The sequence below is a fragment of the Bos mutus genome, chromosome 26 (assembly GCF_027580195.1).
Source record: "Bos mutus isolate GX-2022 chromosome 26, NWIPB_WYAK_1.1, whole genome shotgun sequence".
NCBI classification, from domain to species: domain Eukaryota; kingdom Metazoa; phylum Chordata; class Mammalia; order Artiodactyla; family Bovidae; genus Bos; species Bos mutus.
In genome coordinates this window covers 5,656,651-5,676,531 of record NC_091642.1, presented here as the reverse complement: position 1 = coordinate 5,676,531, position 19,881 = coordinate 5,656,651, and the positions used below count along the sequence as shown (strand labels likewise).

Below are 19,881 nucleotides of genomic sequence, written 5' to 3'. Positions count from 1 at the left end.
CTTTTCATTCTGTGTGGCATTAGGTGCTGTGACCACATGCTGGGTGATATAATACAACGCTAACATCTGCTACTGGATCAAAGCGGCGGCAAGTACATGCCTCACTGCACACCGCATTCTTAGCTTTTCAGGTGGTGAGTAGACTGTGATGAAGCCCCTTGATGAAGTGCGTGAAATCCTCACATCTCTGTCTCACTCTCCTCTGTTCCTGCCCCATTCACTGTGCCTTCTGCCACCTCCACCAGGCAAGATTTTGCTGAATTGGTCTCCTAGGTTTGCATTTGTGAATGTGGAAAACTTTTTCCAACGAAACAAATTAATTTTAATTTTCAAAATCTAAATAACGTGTAATGCAAAGTCGATTATGCTTTTTCACGGCCCCCTCTTAGGATTCTGCCTTATCTTGGGAGGGGCCCCTAGTCTGAACTGATCCTCAGGCCTGGCCCCTGCCGGGAACCGCAGTGCTGTTGGGCGGGTCATACCTGCAAGCCAGCAGAGACCCGATTGCTGTGCGAAGCCCGGGAGGGATGGCTGAGATCAGGGGCCCACCCATGGCGACTCAGGAGTTAAAAACACCAACTCACTAAAACCCCCAGGGCTCGTGGAGTTGGAGACGATGCCAACCTAGAGCTCATGCAACCACAGGGCAAGGAGCCAGGCCTGGACTCAGTTTCCAGCCTCTAGATGGGACCACTGCTGCAGTCAGCCAGGGAATGCAGACAAACCTCTCAGAGCCACATGGATGGTGGCCAAGCTTGGGTACATATCGAAGTAACGGGATCAAAACCTCATTGTCTCCAACATGTGGTCTGTGGTTCATCTGGAGTTTTAAAATTCTGTTTCAGAAATTTCTTTATTTTTAAAAATTATTTGACTGTGCCAAGTATTAGTGGCAGCACGCAGAATCTTTAGTTGCAGCCTCAGGACCTTCAGTCGTGGCGTGTGGGATCGAATTCCCTGACCGGGGACTGAACCTGGGCCCTCTGCATTGAGAGGGAGGAGGCTTAGCCACTGAACTACCAAGGCAGTTCCAAGAAATTTACTTTTATCACAGTCTTACAAAAATATGCAAGTCCCATAACATATATATTTTTTTTTCAGTGTGTCTCTTGTATCAGAGTGAAAGTGGAAACTTATAGTAAGTGTGAAGCATGACGTTATTAGGCAAAATCCCTGGGGGCAGCATCAGATAAGAAAACCAAGTATAACTAGAGGATGTCTCACCTGTGCAGCTGTATCTTCTCCTTTGATCCTTAGAAGAGGCTGGCATCATTGCCCGTAGCTTATACACAGAGCTATCAGAACCCTAAGGTTTAGGAGCAGAACAGGCTAGAAACAGAGAGAGAAGGTCACACAGCTGGCAAAGGAAGGCCAGGACTCCGAGGTGCATATGGCTCTCAAGCTCCTCATCTTTCACTACAATATGCCATATGCCTCCATGTGTAGCCACACAAGCAAAACCAAAACATTGGACACAAGAGAGATCAGTATCATTAAAATGTTTCCCAGGTTTTCATTGCAGAATTCCACATTCCTGATAAGACCAACAAGGCCCTTCTACTGCAAGCTCATTCCGTGGCCTTTCCCCTGGTTTCCTGTGCTTCAGGGAAGATTGAAGTCCCCTGAAGCATCTATGCTCCTTCCCACCCCAGTGCCTTCCCACATGTGGTTCCCCCTGCTAGTCTCTGTTTTTCCTTAAAGTCTGGGCAGCTTCTGTTTTCCCAGAAAGCCTGTTCTGACCTAGAGTAGGTCAGGCCATCATGTCACTGGTCTCAGAGTGTCCTGCTTCTCCTGGATAGCACCTTCACACCTTCAGGGGTCAGGGTGACCAGGCCATGGGTTCAGGGCCTGAGCTCCTGAGGTTTCTAATTTCCACAGGAGGTTTTAAGTGCCCGCATGTGGCTGCGTGTGATTGGAGCCCAGTCCGTTCCGTCTGTGGGACTCAGGTTCTTTATCAGTAAAACAGGGCCTGTGACTTTCTATGAATCTGTGGTTTTTTCTGTGAACTCTCAAGTCATATGTTACCCTCTGCGTACAGGAGGTTACCTCTCAGGCACCCAAACGGATAAGCTCTTAAGGAATCCTCAGGCGTTTAATCAGTATTCTGGGTGGAATGCTGAGATTTCCTTGTCTCAAAGTAGCCCGGAAGGCAGGTGGCAGGCCTTCTCTACATCAGGATGGTGGCCTTCCGGGTCTTCCCCAGGCCCTCCCAGCCCGTTCCCTGATCTCCCCCACCCAGCACTGTCCCTACCCCATGGAGCCTTCCAATCTTTTTACCGTCCTTCCTCCAATCCTTGAAGGCTGGGACTCCCCTGGGGGTCTAGTGGCTAAGACTCCGAGCTCCCCATGCAGGGGGCTGGGGTTCAATCCCTGGTCAGGGGACTAGATCCCACATGTCACAATTAAGACCTGGGGCAGCCAGAAAAAAAAAAGAAAAAATTCTTGAAAACTCCCCAGCCTACTGCCATTGTCAGTGGTTCTTGGGGGTATGAGTTTATTCCATGACACCAAGTGTATTCCATCCTGAGGCTGTCTCCTTCCTCCTTTTGTTGGTTTTGATGTTTCTATTCTTTTCTGAAATTATGGTAAAAATAAATTTGTGTGTGTTAACTTGAAGAAAATCTGAAGCCCCCCCCCAATCTTTTCCTGGTGCGGTAAACACAAGAGCCTGAGGACGCTTAGCACAGTGGATACCAAGTTCCTAAGAGGCCAGTGTGTCTGCTCCAGGCCGGGACTGGGGTTTCCTTTCCAGGCTAGCACCCTCTCTCCAGTTCCCGACTCCCCCTTCTTCACAGACCTCCTGTCCTACTCAGCTTGCAGAGGCTTCTGGGACCAAAGGAGGCTGAGGTCTCTGGGTCAATGCACTCACTCCACAGTCCAGCAAGAGGTCACCTTCCCGCAACGCCCCCTAACCGGCCCCCCCCTCCCACCCCTGCCCCACCCCAGGCCAGCACTGCGCTGGCTCTTCCCACTCTCCTTGGGTGTCTCCACCCAAGCACTAGGAGCCAACCTATTCTTGTTATTCTACCCATCACCTCCCCCTCCCTAGCTTGGCTAGTTGGTGCTCAGCGCACTGGGCGCTGGGTAGGTGCTCAGTTAACTTTTGCGAAACGAATGAATGAATGAACCACGCGCTCCGGGGAAGGCTTCCTCCCAGGGATCCTGCTGGTTTGCTCAGCTCCAGGCCTGTCCCCCAAACCAGGGGTGGGGGATGGGGGGGGGGGAACCTCACATCACTGGGAGTCGGTCTGATGTAGAAGTTTCACGAATTGCCAAGACTCCCCCTGCCCGCTTCCCGGCCAGGGTGCACCCCCTTTCTGGGTGTATGAGATCCAGCTCTCGGGAGGGCACCCCGACTCGCAGAAGTCCCGCACATCAGGAGGAGACGACAGCCCCTGCGGGGGGCGCTCCTTTGGGGGTGGGGGTCGTGGGCGCGGAGCGCGGGGCAGGGCCGCCGAGGGCCGAGGCCGCGCGCGCGGCTCCCCGCCCGCCGCCTCCCGCCGCCGGCCCGCCTCCCGCTGGAGCTCCCGGCCTTTCCCATCCGGCCCGCGACGCCCCGCCCGCCCCGTCCCACATGACACCGCCTCCGCCGCAAACTTTTTCCACCCCATCCTGCCGCGGCCCGAGAGGGATGGAAAATGGCGGCCTAGGCGCGGAGTTTCCTGGCGCAGCGGCGGCGGCCTGGGCGCGGGGGGCGCGGGCGGCAGCATGACGCGCTGGGTGCCCACCAAGCGCGAGGAGAAATACGGCGTGGGTGAGCACCTCCGCGCGCCGCGCGCGGGGCTCCGGGCCGCCGGGGGCGCACCCGGGAGCCTGTTGCAGGCGGCCCGGGCGGGGACGCGGAGTGACCGCGGCGCCCGGAGCCCGGCGTCCCCAGCCCTCCCCCTCTGCCCGGGGGGTCCGATCGCGCTCCCGTCGGCGGGCACTGCCCACTCGGCGCCCGGGGCGCACGCCGTCCCCGAGCTCGCTCCGGAGCCCGCGCGTGCCGGGCCGGGGACACGCGGGTGTGTTTGGGTGTGTGTTTGGGGGGGTACACGGCGGGTTGTGTCACGTCCCGAGGGTGTCCCCTCCGACACCCAGCTCTCGGGACGGGCACCGCGGCGGCCGAACCCTCCAGCCTCTCGGGGCTTGCCCCCGGACTCCCCGATCCCAGCTGGGCCGGGCCCGGCCGGGAGGCCCCCGGGGGCATTGTTCAGCCGCGCCTTTTTTTTTTTTTTTTTTTTTTGCTTTTCGGGTGAAGTTGTGCTCAGCGTCTGGGGCTCCCGGGTGGACCGTTTCGAGTTGCAGCTATCAAGGAGAGGAGAACTGTGCTCTCCTCCGGGGGGGTGGGCGGGAGGAGGTGGCCCGTGCAACCGGGGACGGCCCATCGCACGACCCGGCAGCTTGGTGGTCCTGCCCTGGACGGCGCGGGACCCTGGGGCCGGCAGCCGAGCGCGTCCCCGGAGCGGAGTTGGGAAGGGCAGGACGGGTTTTGGCTCCGTGGCTCTTTGTCGTTTGCGGAGGGGAGTGAGGGGAGTCCGGTTGCAAGTTTACATTTCTGCCCAAGTACACATACATTCCAGAGACACTTTCCTTAAGGGCCAAACAAACGGCCCCCTTGGGCCCTGTGCGCCCTGCAGCCCTTCTGGCGGGGCCTGGCCTGCTGGGGCCTGTGGGTTCCTGTCTTCTCTTGACTTACCCACCCAAGGCTTCTGTCTGGGTGGGCGGCTGGTCCCCCAGCTCCACAGCTTCCCAGTTGGTTTTCAGTCTCTTTCCTCCTGCTCCAGGGTCCAAAGCGGAGACCATCTCCTCAGAGGCCTGGCTGGACTCTGCCTGACCTGGGCCTCCTCCGAAGGCAGGGGATACCTCCCTGGGGTTCCTGGTCCCTCCCCTGTCTTGCCTTTGGGGCTCTGAACCTTTGCAGTGTGGTCACCCAGAGTGTCTTCCCACTCCTGCTGCTGGTCTCGGTCAGGCCGCCTGCTACTGCAAAGCCTCCTGGGTGCTGCTCGTCCCCAGGGCACTCTCTTTTTTTTCTGTGATGCCAGTGGCTTATCTTCGAGATGCCAGAGATGCAGAGTGGGCACTGGGACGGTCCTAGGTCCCCTCTGGGCCTGTGCTGTCTTAGTGCAGGAGCGGCCCTGTTTCAGGACCGCAGTGGCTGAATTCCCTCCCCACCGCCTTTTAGAGACTCAGGCATCTGAGACTCAGGCTTGTTTACAAATGTCAATAGCCCAACAGAGCTGGGCTTTCCGATGGCAGCTCTGTTTCTAAACTTCTAAGTGGCATCCTGTGTGCATTCAGATGGTTTCAGACCCATAGAAATAACCCCATCCATCTGCACTGGATGAGGGAGGTTTGGGGAAGTGGAGTTTCCTGCTGGGGTAACTGCAACCTGGGTGTGGGGTGGGAGTCTGGGCTGTGGGGAGCCTGTTGGGATGCTGTGTTTAGGCTGAGGGCTGAGGGCGACCCTCGGGGAACTTGCACTGAGAGGTGAAGGAGGAGCTGGAGCTCTGGGGAGAGGCAGGCAGAGGGCAGGAGACCACCATCCTGCTTGGGACTTGGCCCCTCGTCCTGTGTGCTGGGGTCTACTCACTGTCCCCCCCATTTCACAGAGGCCGAGGACAGTCGAATGCCATTGAAACCCTGGTGGTGGCTCTAGAGCTCATTAATGGTCAACTCCCCCAGCCCCCCACCAGGTGATGGGGAAGGGGCTTCTCTTTAGGATACTATATATATATTTTTTTACACTTTGTATTTTATATTGGAGTCTAGCTGATTAACAATATTGTGATACTTCAGGTCTACAGCAAGGTGACTCAGCCCTACAGATACATGTATCCATTCTCCCCCTGTATCCATTCTCCCCCAAACTCGCCTCCCATCCAAAGCTGCCACAAAGGTTGAGCAGAGTTCCCTGTGTTAAACAGTAGGACCGTGTTGGTTATCCATTTTAAATATAGTCAGGTGTACACGTTGATCCTGGGACACCGTATTTTAAGACACCTTGATCCTCTTGGTTCCTGGGGTGACCTGGATGGTGTCAGTGATCACCCTGTAGGTGTAGATGGTTGAATAGTGGCTTGTGTCTCAAGACCGAGGGGAACATTCACGAGCAGGGTCTGCCCACTGGGGAGGCGGCTCTGGGCGTGACCGTGGCTGTGTCCTTTCTGCAGTAAGGCAGACGCCTTCTGGAAGCTTTTGTGGCTCAGTGGTAAAGAACCTGCCTGCCAATGCAGGAGATGCAAGAGACTCGGGTTTGATCTCTGGGTTGGGAAGATTCCCTGGAGGAGGGCATGGCAATCCACTCCAGTATTCTTGCCTGAGAAGTCCCATGGACAGAAGAGCCTGCTGGGCAACAGTCCATGGGGTCGCAAAGGGTCATACACGACTGAAGTGACTTAGCATGCATGCATGGCAGTGCCTTCTGATATCACACCTTGGGCTCATACTTTGGTTTGAAGAAAACTCCCAAGGTGAAGAGTTTCAAAGAAGAGAAGTTTCCTGGATGGTTTTGGAGGCAGTTCTGGGAAGGATGTGAGTGGCAGTCAGGCAGTCAGGGGACCCAGAGGGGGCTGTTCTACTTAGTGTCACCAGGAGAAGATGACAAGACAACCCATCTCTGAGCAGCAGAAGGAGCTTTAAATACATCCTGTCAAGGAGGGCGGGCAGGCTTAGAACTCCTGATTTGGGGCAGGAGGAAGCCAAGGGTGCTTGAACCAGGTGCCCCTCCTGTCTGGCAGTTGCCTGGGGAGGGGTCCCCTGGTTCTCAGGGCCTGGGCTGGCTGGGAAGATGGAAGTGCTGTATGTAGGAATCCATTTCCCCAAGCTAACTGGCTCTTTCTGCCTAAGGGAAAACTCCTAGAGAGCCCTTTCACCAACCACAAAACTTTTTTGGCTGGAGTCTCATAAGGAGACTGTGTCTCCCTAGATGGGCTCTGGTGGGTCTGTGGGCGAGCCATGCTTGCAGCGACTTGGCCTGTGAATAGATCACGAGGGGAGAGAAAATGGTAAAACTCTTATCTCATTTGCAAACATGAATCACAGCTCATTGTCTGCAAGTACTTAGGTTCTGTTAGAAGCATTGTTTGTAAGTAAGACACTTCAGTTATTTATTTGTTCTGTAAAGTCGGGAAAGGAGTAAACAGCTGATCTCGTGCTTCCTCAGCAAAGGCAGGAAATCCCGGCACCCCCGGGGATTCATGGGGTTGGGGCAGGGCGGGGGCGGTGGTGATGGTCACCTGTGCAATTGACCAGCCTGTTCCTGTCTCCCCTTGGGTGTGAGTTTGGTGGGTCAGTGTTTACAGACTGGCTTATTAACACAAGGCATGAACTTTGACCTAACTCAGTCACACTCAGGGGTTGGGCCAGCTGAACTTTTCCATCACCCCCGACTAAGTTGAGTCATAACGTCCCAATACCTGTAAAATTGTGTTCATGTGGATACAGTTGCTAAGATTAGGTGAAAAGATGCAGTGTTCTAATTCTCAGCCTGATGGTGTTTGCCTTATAAGAATTCACTTAAGTCATATATTTGATCTGGGAAGTTTTCTGAGGATGGTGGGCTCATATCTCCTTGACGGTGTGGGAGACAGAATATTCCCCGCCATGCCCCCCAACCCCTGCCAAATATCCACTCCCTAATCCCCAAGACTTATGAATATGATGTGTGACATGACAGAAGGGACTTGGCAGGTGTGGTTACGGTTACGAACCTTGAAATGGGTTGATTAGTCCTAAGTTACTCACCTGGAGCTGAAGCCCCAATACTTTGGCCGCCTGATGTGAAGAGCCGACTCGCTGGAAAAGACCCTGATGCTGGGAAAGATGGAGGGCAGGAGGAGAAGGGGACGACAGAGGATGAGATGGTTGGATGGCATCAGCAACTCAATGGGCATGGGTTTGAGCAAGCTCCAGGAATTGGTGATGGACAGGGAAGCCTAGTGTGCTGTTGTCTGTGGGGTCACAAAGAGTCGGACATGACTGAGTGACTGAACGGCAGCAGACACTGGGTCCCCTGAGCAGAGGACTTTCTCTGACTGCTCGCAGTAGAGAGGTGCGGTAGAAGTGGACTCAGGCTCCGAGGCTGGGGAGGGCTCCACGCCCCCTTGCTGGCCCGGAGATGTAGGAGCCCACTTGCTAGGACCCCAGGGAGCTCAGGGTGGCCCAGCTGACAGCCAGCAAGGAAACGGGGACCTCGGTCCTGCAGCCACAGCTGGATTCTGCCAGCGCCCCCAGTAAGCCCGGAAACAGATTCGTTCCAGAGCCTCCCGTGAGAGCCCAGCTGGCCAGCACCTTGGCTCTGAGACCCAGGAACACTGGGCGTCTGACTTGGAGCACAGTGAGATAATAAACGGGTGGTTTTCAATTGCCAAGGGCGTGGTGATGGGTTATGGCAGCAGTCGGGCGGGAATGGAGGTGGTGTGGTGAGCAGCCTGGGCGAGACTGGGTTCTCTTTCCAGCCTTGGCTTTGCCAGGAGGCAGGTTGACCTCCACATGTCCTTCGCTCTTCACTCCAGGCCAAACTCAAACAGGGAATGTGGGTATTGGCACCGAGACATCTTTGACTCCTGGGTCTTAGTCATCATGAGGCCCTTGAGCAAATGACTCCTGCTTCCTTAGCCTCAGTTTCCTCATCTGGAAAGGGGACTCAAGCCTGCCTTCCGCAGAGACCAGTGGGGATTCATTGAGATAGTGTCCTCAGAGCACAAAGTGCTGAGGTCAGCATTTGAGATAAGCCAGGCAGTCCGTGCAGCAACGCTTTTAGTAATTTTTTTAATTTAATGAATTGCAGTTTAGAAATGTGGTGACAAGCGATTTCCTCTTTGGATTCGACAGTCACCGTGGCTGAAGGAAGGCTCTTCTTCCAAAGTTAATTTTCTACCGGGGAGTGTGACATTTGCTTGATAATAGAGATTATGACGTGTGTATTCAGATTAGCTCTGAGCAATGGTAATTGCTAGGAATATGGTAGTATTCCAATAAGTTTGGGAGTGTGGAGCTGCAGAGAGATCCTTCATGTTGCCTGGAATAGCAAGCAAGCTGCTACTTTGGGGGATGAAAAATTACATTTGATCGTAAGTAAATAGACATGCGGACATTTTCATTCACTGGAGTTGCAGAAAAACAAAACTTAAGAGTGTATTATATTTCTGCACACCTGATTTTACTTGGGAAACATTATACACATTTTAAATGTATTGTTGTGCCGGGTCGGCCCAGAATAGCCGAGTGTTATCAGGATTGCCCGAGGGTGTGAATTGTTCTTTCGCGTGTGTTCTTGTGACCTCTGAGGATGCAGGTAGAGAAATAGTCAGTGGTGAGTCCTGAGCTGGGTGCAGCCCGGAAGCCAAGTGCCTGTGCCCGAGGGCCCCTGTGACCTCTCTCTGTCTCTGTCTCTCTCTCTTCTCTCTTTTCTCCCCCCTTCCTTCTTTCCTTTCTCCCCTCCTTCCTCTCTCTTCGTTAGACTTTGGATTTCCATATAATTACACACAGCAGTTGTAAGAAGTCATACAGAGACCCCACGTACACATCGCCGGTTTTCCCCGAGGTTCTATCTTGTAAAACTCCAACAGTGTCCGAACCTGGATGTAGACGTTGAAGATACAGAGCGTCTCCATCCCCCCCAGGACCCCTCCCGTGGTCCTTTTGTTGCCGCACCCCCCTCCCGTTTCCCTGCCCCATAATCCTTGGCAACCACTAATCTGACCTCTATTTCTGCAATTTTGTAATTTCACGAATGTTCCGTGAATGGCATCTTGAGTATGTAAGCTTTCTGGATTGCCTTTTTCCCTCAGCATAATTCTCCAGAGTCATCAGGTTGCTGTGTGTATCAGCGATTTGTTCCTTTTCTTTGCTGAGTAGTGTCCCGTGATGTTGGACGTGCCACAGATGGTTTAACTGTTCATTCGTTGAAGGATGTCTGGTTTTGGCTATTGTGAGTAAAGCTGCTGTGAACACTCATGCACAGGTTTTGTGTGTGTGTCTGTGAACGGAAATCTCCATCTTCTGGGATAAATGCCTAGGAGTGCAGTTGTGTTTTGTTTGTTTTTAATTAAAAAAAAATTTTTGGCCACACTGTGCAGTATGTGGGATCTTAGTTCCCAGACCAGATATTGAACCTATGCCCCCTGCATTGGGAGCACAGAGTCTTTAAGTACCTGACTGCCAGGGAAGTCCCAGGAGTGCAATTATTGAACTGTGTGGTGGTTTGGCTTTTTAAGACACTATTAATACCAGACTTTTCCCCAGTGGCTTGGCCGTTTTACATTCCCACCAGCTGTGTGTATACGTGCCTGTTTGTGCCTGTGCATGGGTGTGTGCTTGTGTGTGATGTGAAGGTGTGTGTACATGCGTGTCTGCATGTGTGTGTGTGTGAAGGTGTGATGTGCGTGCGTGTGTACTTGAAGGTATGTGTGTGCACGCATGTGTGCACGTGTGTGCATGTGTATGTGAACATGTGCAGGTGTGTGCGTATGTGCGTGTGCATGCGTGTGTGTGTGAGATCCAGTCTCTCCGCATCCTTACTGACACGTGTTTCTGTTTTCCCCAGTCTGAGCGGTGTGTCTTTGGGGTTGGAATTTGCGTTTCCCTCACTGCAGTGCACCTTGACGGAGGTCTTGGTGTAATTTGGGAGACGAGCCGGGCTGGGTGCTGGGTGGAAGGCGGGGGGGCTGCTGATGGATTTGGTGAGATAGTTGGGTCTGCTCAGGGAAGGGCCAGAAGTCCAGCTTGCAGGGAAGATTCTGGAGGGGAGGCTGGAGACAGTCTGGCGGTGTGGAGGTACACAGTGCTGCACACCGCTGGCCAACGGCTCACCCAGACGCTCACTTTTCAGACTCTCTGTGTCCTGGGGTCGTCCTCAGAGAGGAACGTGGTGAAGAGGGGGTGCCATTTCACACAAGGGACTCGCACATCCACGGAGTTGGGCATCTGTGTGCTAGAACCAGTCCCCTGTGGATACAGGGCAGGGGGTGACTGTGGGTTTGCTGCCTTCCGACGCACACACTTAGGTGGCTTAAACAGCAGGAATTTCTTACCTCCCGGTTCTGGAGGCCGGAGTCCAGGACCCGGGTGTCGAAGGGGCTGGTTCCTGCTGGGACTTCTCGTCCGTTTGCAGATCTTGCTGTGTCCTCCCATGGTCCCCCCTTGTGTGTGTCTCTGTCCTAATCTCTTCTTGTAAAGACCCCCCTCATGGATGAGAATCCACCCTGATGACTTTGTTTTGCCCTCATCACTTATTTAAAGACCTTGTCTCCATATCCTGCCACATTCTGAGATACTGGGGTTTGAGCTTCAACCTTTGAGTTTTGGGGGACACAGCCCCTGACAGTGTGATTATCACGACATTAAGGCTTTTCCTCTTACGTTTCACTCTGCCTTTGGGGGGGTCACCATCTGGGTGACTTTTTCTGTAAGGGTGTGGGTCCCCAGTGCTGGGTGGACCCCAGGGAGGTGAGAGGTGGGAGGTGGGCGCTCGTGGTGGAAGCTCCCCCGGTTTTGGTCACAAGGCTCACAGAATCTAGTTCAGGACTCTAGTTAGTTTCTGTGTTAGATGTGGAAAGTCCTTGTTATCCAGTTATGGACAGGACTTTAAGGTCTGGTCATTTGGGACCTGAAAGGAAGCTGTGCAGTTTTGAAGTGTGGTGTCACAGCCTGGCGGGGTGTAGATGGATGACTCATCGAGCGTCACCCACCTGTGCTCACCTGGCTGAGTCTCAGGAGACTGAGACATCCCCCTTAGGTTTGTTTGTAGTCTCTTACCAACTGTGTTTTTGTGGCTCGAATAGAGTGGCCAAACCATGCTGGATCCGGAATCCCAGTTCTCCTGTGATGGCGAGGAGGCCCTGGGTACCCAAGTTGCTCATTCACGTTGGCCCAGCAGACAATCCCAGGGGCTGCTCTTCACTCTGTGGACCAGGAGGCTGGCTCTGCCAACAGTCACCGCAGGCCCAGTGTGCAGTGGCCCCGGGGTGCTCGTGCGGCGCTTTGATCTCGGTAGCTAATGGGCCAGGGCAGGGTGTTGCTGGTGGCAGGTCGTCTGGATGATTGAGTGTAAGCTCTGTGTTAGCTCAAGACTGCAGTCATCTGCCTACCTGCATGCTGGTGGGCTGCTGCGAGTACATACACAGAGGCGCTCTCTGCCTTCAAAAGGCAGATGGTTTCACCCCAGACAGATGCCTATCAGCTTGTTAAATTTTCATCTGGGTGCCTTAAGGAGAAAAAGATGTTTTCTTTTAGCATGCGGTGTGTGCCAGGAGATCACAGGTTTGGAGTAGGAGAGATTCCTCTTGAATCTCAGCTCCACCTCCTCCTAGCCAAGTGACTTGGCTGAATTGTTGCCTTAAGCTTTCTCTTTTGTAAAAACTGGTGATCACGCCAGCCTCCTTGGGCAGTTCTGGGGATAAAGAGATAGCCCACTTCCAACCTGGCCCCTGGGCTGTGCTTGGCCAAGGTTGGTTCCTTTTGTTGTTGATTGTGAGAAGCCTTAGGCTGCTCTAGTGAGTTCAGGCTCTGCCCGGCTCCCCAGTCTGACTGGGGGACCAAAGCAACGTGGACCCCGTTGTTTCTCATCTCCTGCTGGTTGGGAGCTGCGGGTGGAGGATGGGGAGAGATGTTTCATGGCTTCCCTAAAACTTTAATGTTCACACTGAGGTCAGACCAGCAGCCTGAGTTCCTACGGATTCCCAGGGCAGATCCCTGAAGCTTCCAGGGATACATCTGTCATCAAAAATGTTGCTCTGTCTTTTTTCCTGGCCCATTTGCTGTGCACAGTTGTCCCTGCCTGTCCTCGGGAGTGTGATACAAAGTTTATATGCCTTCTGGAGTGATTTTGTTTAACTTAACGTGGATACGTTAAGTACACTTTTAGGTACACGTGTAACTGTTGTGATTTCTGTTCTGAATTAGGGTTGGCTAGTTGCTGTAACTGGAGAAGGCAATGGCACCCCACTCCAGTACTCTTACTTGGAAAATCCCATGGACGGAGGAGCCTGGTGGGCTGCAGTCCATGGGGTCGCTAGGAGTCGGACACGACTGAGCAACTTCACTTTGACTTTTCACTTTCATGCATTGGAAGAGGAAATGGCAACCCACTCCAGTGTTCTTGCCTGGAGAATCCCAGGGACGGGGGAGCCTGGTGGGCTGCAGTCCATGGGGTCGCTAGGAGTCGGACACGACTGAGCAACTTCACTTCGACTTTTCACTTTCATGCATTGGAGGAGGAAATGGCAACCCACTCCAGTGTTCTTGCCTGGAGAATCCCATGGACAGAGGAGCCTGGTGGGCTGCTGTCTATGGGGTCGCACAGAGTCGGACATGACTGAAGCGACTTAGCAGCAGCAGCAGCAGTTGCTGTAACAAACAGCCCCAGCGTTTTGCTGGCTTCATACCATGAAAGTTCGTTTTTTCTTCACGTCACAGCCCAAGTCGGGGTGGGGAGGGGACCCAGGGGCTCTGTTCTGTCTACTCGTTCAGGGACTAAGGGTTTTTCTATCCTGTGGCTCTGCCCTCTGCAGCATCTTGCCTTTTTAACTTGTGGATGGGGGAAGACAGAGATGCAGGACAGTTCACAGGAGATTCTTCCTGGCCAGGACTGGTACCCACACTTCTGCGCTCATTCTTGTGTTCAGAGCTCCATCCCTGGCCGGCACGTGGGACTCAGAGATAGAGTCCTGCTGTGTGCCCCAAAGGAGGAGGATGAGGTGGGTCTCCTCCACCTATTCCTATAAATATGCATTTTCCATTGATCAGCATGAACTGTGGTGGACTGGTTAGAAATATGGGCATTGAACACCGGATTGTAAGATCTCACACCTTTTAGTCCCTGAAAGTCCGGTGGCAGAACAGATGGCCAGACCCCTGCAAAGATGCGAAGGGATGTAAACGGGGGCAGCTGCTGCCTTTTTCTTTGATGTTTGTTCCGCTACTTAAGTCCTATAGCATTTCAGGATGTTCTTTGTGTACTTAACCCAGAAGGGTCCTGGGGCAGGGGGAGTGGGCCCGTGAGCATAAAGAAGGCTGCCTTCTAAACTGGTCATCTTCATATTTGTTTGCAGTTCCCATTCTCACCACCCTAAAATGTACTTAGCACCTCCAGACCCCATTCCCACCCCCGAAGTCTGTTGAAGTCTTCTGGCTTCAGAAGATGTTTACTAAAGCCTGCTGAGAACCGCGTCTGCCTCAGTGTTGGCGTTTGTTTCCTTATAAGAATGGAATCATTTCTCTTTTTTTGTAAATTGAAGTACTGTTGATTTACAATGTTGTGTTAGTTTCAGGTGTACAGCAAAGTACAACTTCAGTTTCATGGCTGTATAATGTGTGTGTGTCCATATATATACGTATATTCTTTTCTGGATTCTTTTCCGTTATAGTTTATTGTCAGATGTTGCGTATAGTTCTCTGTGCTATACAGTAGGTCCTTGTTGTGTGTCTGATTTATATAGAGTAGTTTGCATCTGCTAATCCCAGACTCCTAATTTATCCACCCCTCCTTCCCCTTTGGTGGCTCAGTGGTAAAGAATCTACTTACCAGTGCAGGAGTTGAGGGTTCGATTCCTGGTCCGGGAAGATCCCCTGGAGGAAGAAATGGCACCCCACTCCAGGATTCTTGCCTGGAAAATCCCATGGACAGAGGAGCCTGGCGGACCGCAGTCCATGGGGTCACAAAGAGTGCGGCCCGACGTAGCAGCTGAACAACACGGCCTCCCCTTTGGTGACCGCACACTTGTTTCTGTGTCTGTGATTCTGTTTCTGTTTTGCAAATAAGTTCATTTGTACCGTTTTTTAGGATTCCACATGTGAGTGGTAACACGTACTTGTCTTTCTCTTTCTACTTAACTCACATAGTGTGACAGCCTCTAGGTCCATGTGTTACTGCTCAGTGCAGTCGCTCAGTCTCGGCTGACTCTCCATGACCCCATGGACTGCTTCCTTGTCCATCACCAACTCCTGGAGCTTACTCAGACTCATGTCCACCGAGTCAGTGATGCCATCCAACCATCTCATCCTCTGTCGTCCCCTTCTCCTCCTGCCCTCCATCTTTCCCAGCATTAGGGTCTTTTCCAGAGAGTCAGTTCTTCTCATCAGGTGGCCAAAGTATTGCAGCTTCGGTGTCAGCATCAGTCCTTCCAATGAATATTCAGGACTGATTGCCTTTAGGATGGACTGGTTGGCTCTCCTTGCAGTCCAAGGGACTCTCAAGAGTCTCCTCCAACACCACAGTTCAAAAGCATCAATTCTCCAGTGGTCAGCCTTCCTCATGGTCCAACTCTCACATCCATACATGACTACAGGGAAAACCATAGCTTTGACTAGATGGACCTTTGTTGGCAAAGTAATGTCTCTGCTTTTTAATATGCTGCTTAGGTTGGTCATAGCTTTTTTTCCAAGGAGCAAACATCTTTTGATTTCATGGCTGCAGTCACCATCTGCAGTGATTCTGGAGCCCAAGAAGATAAAATCGGTCACTGTTTCCATTTTTTCCCCATCTATTTGCCATGGAGTGATGGCACCAGATGCCATGATCTTCATTTTTTAAATGTTACTGCAGGTGGCATTATTTCATTCCTTCTTTCTTTTAATGGCTGAGTGCATTTCATTGTATTTGTATATATTCACACCACCCTTTCTTTATCCTTTTATCTGTCGATGGACGTTGCAGTTGTTTCCCTATCTTGAGGTTTCCCTATCTTGAGGTTCCCTATTTTGAGGTTGTTTCCCTATCTTGGCTGTTGTGAAGACTACTGCAGTGAACGAGTCTTCATTTTCTGAAGTAGCGTTTGTCTTTATGACTCAGTGGGTGCTGAAAAGGGCTGGACGGGTGGATTGGTCAGAACTGCAGTAACTTAAAGTGGCATGAGGGGGCTGGATGGTGTGGGATATTAGAGAACCCTGGACCAGGAGTCTGAAGGTCTGGGATCCAGGTCTGGGCCCAACACCTCGTGCAGCCTTTTCCACCTCCCCGACCTCAGACCCTGCACCTGGGCGCTGGCAGAGTCCCAGAGCCTGTGCTCACCTCTCAGCCGCCCTGGAGGAGCCCAGATCACGTGTACAGAAGAGCCTGCCCCAGGAAGAAGCGTCACTCGGGCTCGCTCGCCGTGTTCCATTCACTTATTATAGAGAACATGGGCAGCATCTGGTGATGGTTTTCATCTGTCTTTAACTGAAAGAGGACCGTGTGAGCTTTTACTTTTCATCAAGTTTTGTAACTTTTATTTTATGTGCGACAGGTTGTCTGATAATTGATTAGCCTTCTGGGCAGCTGAGCATTCTGAATGATCTGCTTAGCTGGGCAGCTGAACCCGTGTGTAGGGCTGAGCAGTGATGTAGTCACGGAGTAAGTGTGTCCCCGCTTCAGGGGTGAACGCGGCCGTCGCCAGCCCCAGGGAGATTAGCCAGAGAAGAAAATGGTACAGCTCCTCCCTCCCTCCCTCTCTTCCTTCCTTCTTGTTTACTTGCCAGCTTTGTTCTTAGACATTGAGGATCCAGAGTTACCCTGTGTCTCATCTCCGCTGGATTCTTGCCTTTGAGTGACTTACCCACAACTCTGCGGTGTTTGGGGCTTTGGGGATTGCAAGGATGTGGATCTGTTTGATTTTTTTTTAATTTCATGCCTAAACTAACTCATTCAGTTTGTCTTAGACTGTGTCCTCTGAGCCCTGAGCTGTGTCCAGCCCAGCTCTTGGGATCTCTGATCGGATTTCTGAGACCGAGGTGGCTGCCGCCTGCGTGGAAAGGGCATCCTTTAAGACACCCTCCCCAGCCTTTTTGGCCTCATTTCCTGACGCACTTCTGTCCTGCTGGCTGCCTGGCTGGCCCTGGGGCACCGTCTGCAATCTCCTGCCTTAGTTCCATAGGGTCTCCCTGTCCTGGCATTGCCTCCTGATCCCTTCTGTCCCTCTGTCCCCATGGTTCCCAACCTGGGGCTGGGGGGACAGGGATGTGTGAGGGCTGAGGCCCCAGTGAGAATGGTGCTCAGCCCCAAGGGCCCAGGAGTCTTGAGGGATGAGGAGGGGGCAGCAGGGGGAGAGCCTGGGCGGGGGGCAAGAAGGCCGCGGGGTCAGGGAGTCAGGATGGAAGAGACCAGAGGCCTCCCTCCCCCAAGCTCACAGCACTCTCAGTTCAGTTCAGTCGTTCAGTTGTGTCCAACTCTCTGTGACCCCATGAACTGCAGCAGGCCAAGCCTCCCTGTCCATCACCAACTCCTGGAGTTTACTCATGTCCCTTGAGTCGGTGATGCCATCCAACACTGGTTTCCCTCTTAATTTCATCAACCTGAGTCCCATACAGCAGATTCTGGGCTGATGGACCAGGAGTCCTAGTCCTTGCTGCCTGGTTAGGGACTCGGAGCAGCTGCCCTGAATGTGGGGGAGGGGACTAGCCCAAAGCCCACAGCCTTGTCCTTGGAGTGTTCAGTGATAGCGAAAGTCACTCAGTCATGTCTGATGCTTTGCGACCCCATGGACTATACAGTCCATGGAATGCTCCATGCCAGAATACTGGAGTGGGTAGCCTTTCCCTTCTCCAGGCGATCTTCCCAACCCAGGGATTGAACCCAGGTCTCCTGCCTTGCAGGCAGATTCTTTACCAGCTGAGCCGCCAGGGAAGCCCGAGAATACTGGAGTGGGTAGCTTATCCCTTCTCCAGTGGATCTTCCCAACCCAGGAATCGAACCAGAGTTTCCTGCATTGCAGGTGGATTCTTTACCAGCTGAGCTATCAGGGAAGCCTCAAGTATTCAGTGACATCACTGCAAAGAAGGTCCATCTAGGGGAGGCGGCCCCATCCCAGCCAGGATGTGGCGCTGGCTTGCGATGCATTGGGGACTCCGTAGCCCCTCCATGCGTTTGTCCTTCCTTGTCAACTGTGGATGACAGTTTCTGCCTCCCAGAGTTGCTCAAGGCTTAAATGGGCGAATTCATGCCAAGTGGGTTTCTGTGATCTGTGTACTAGTGACTTTCTGGGTTGGCTGTGTTTTGGTCCTGTGCATTGTGGGGTAGTTAGCAGCACCCTTGGCTTCTACTCACTTGATCCCACTAAGAATTCCCTTCCTTCAGTGGTGACAACCCAAGATAGATCCAGACATTGCCACGTGTCCCCCTGGGGGCCGGATGGCTCCCACCGGTGTCAACGGAGCGCTGGGAGTCACCCCAACTGCTACCCAGCACTCTGTATTTACTGTAGTGGAGAAGGCAGTGGCACCCCACTCCAGCACTCTTGCCTGGAAAATCCCATGGACGGAGGAGCCTGGTGGGCTGCAGTCCATGGGGTCGCGAAGAGTCGGACACGACTGAGCGACTTCACTTTCACTTTTCACTTTCACTTTTCACTTTCATGCATTGGAGAAGGCAATGGCAACCCACTCCAGTGTTCTTGCCTGGAGAATCCCAGGGACAGGGAGCCTGGTGGGCTGCCGTCTATGGGGTCGCACAGAGTCGGACACGACTGAAGCGACTTAGCAGCAGCAGCAGCAGCAGTATCGCGTAGCGGGCGCAGCGTGGTGTGGTTGTTTGCGCTAGTGCCTGTGTTGCTGGAAGCAAAGTCTTTGCCACACATTTGGGAGGAAAAGTTAGAAACCTGTAGGACTTGCTTCCAAAGGCGGTGCTTTGGGCAAGAGTGTTGAGAGAAGGGAGCCTGCGGGAGTGCGGGGGTGGGACTTACAGCCGGCACCTGGGCTGTCTGCGGGTGGTCAGCTGACAGCTGTGTTTCTTCCCTGGTGTTGTTCAGTCGCTAAGCTGGGTCAGACTCTTTGTGACCCCATGAACTGCAGCCCGCCAGGCTGCCCTGTCCTTTCTGAGAGACAAGCAGCAGTCTTGAGGTCGGGTCCTGGCAGAGATGCACAGATTACCAGGGGCGTGATGGCCCACCCCCAACATCTTGTCTAAGAAATACCGTTCAGGCTCCCCACAGACCTTCATCAAGACGGGAAGTCAAGCATTCGCTCTTGGAGTTTTATTTGCTGGAGTCAAGGCACTTATCAAGACTCCATTCCCCCCTGCTCCCCGAAAATAATAACTTATTTTCTTTAGCATAATTGACTTTACCAGGGGCAAATAATGATTTAGCAGGAGGGAAATGTGATTATTTTTCTTCCAAATTGCTGTGCTTCTATTAACTTCGCAAGATTTATTTTCAAGTCCTTCTAATGTCATGTGTGTTGTGCTGCCCGTCTTTCACAGGCAGGAATGCGTTTTGGTCTCCCAGGCACCGTGACCAGGCAGCCAAGTTCCTTCGGATTGTTCCTGGGGGTGACAGGGCGGGTATTGCTTTGAGGATCAGCCTGGAGAGGCAGGGGAAGGGAGAGACGGCTGTGGGAACCGGGACTGGGGACGACTCCCAGGTACAGAAGGGAAAGGGGCTTCGTTCAGCTGACCTCACTGTGCCTGGTGGTGCGTCCTTACACACGTTCTGGCACGCCCACCTGTGTGCTCTGGTCATGTCACAGTGCCTTTGCACGCGCTCTTTTGTCTGCCTGGAAATCCCTTTATTTACCTCCCCCTGTCAAGCTTTTCCGGGCTCAGCTCAGCTTATACATCTTTCTGTTATTTTATTGACGTCGAGTTGATTCACAGCGTTGTGTTAACTTCCGCTATACAGCGAAGTGACTCAGTTATACATGTGTGCGTTCCTTTTTCAGATTCTTTTCCAGTATGGTTTGTTGCAGGATACTGAATGTATTTCCTTGAGTGAAACAGGAGGACCTTGCTGTTTATCCATTCTACATAAAATAGTCAGCGACTGTTAACCCAAACTCACCACCCACTGCTCCCCCCCACGTCCCCGGCAGCCATGGTCTGTTCTCTGTGTCTTTGAGTCCATTTCTGTCTTGTCAGTAAGTTCCTTTGAGTCATACTTTAGATTCCGTCCCTGGTGGCTCAGATGGTAAACACTCTGCCTGCAATGTGGG

At 52.8% G+C, this 19,881-nt stretch overlaps 1 protein-coding gene across 1 annotated transcript in view; it reads left to right on the top strand.

The window, feature by feature from the left end:
- Positions 1–3,555: 3,555 nt before the first annotated feature.
- The window catches only part of DOCK1 (dedicator of cytokinesis 1), a 559,920-nt gene continuing 543,594 nt past the window's right edge, over positions 3,556–19,881 (top strand). The window contains exon 1 of the mRNA XM_070363418.1: positions 3,556–3,754. Within this exon, the coding sequence (XP_070219519.1) occupies positions 3,709–3,754 (46 nt within the window). The 5' untranslated portion in view covers positions 3,556–3,708. The remainder of the gene's footprint in view (positions 3,755–19,881) is intronic.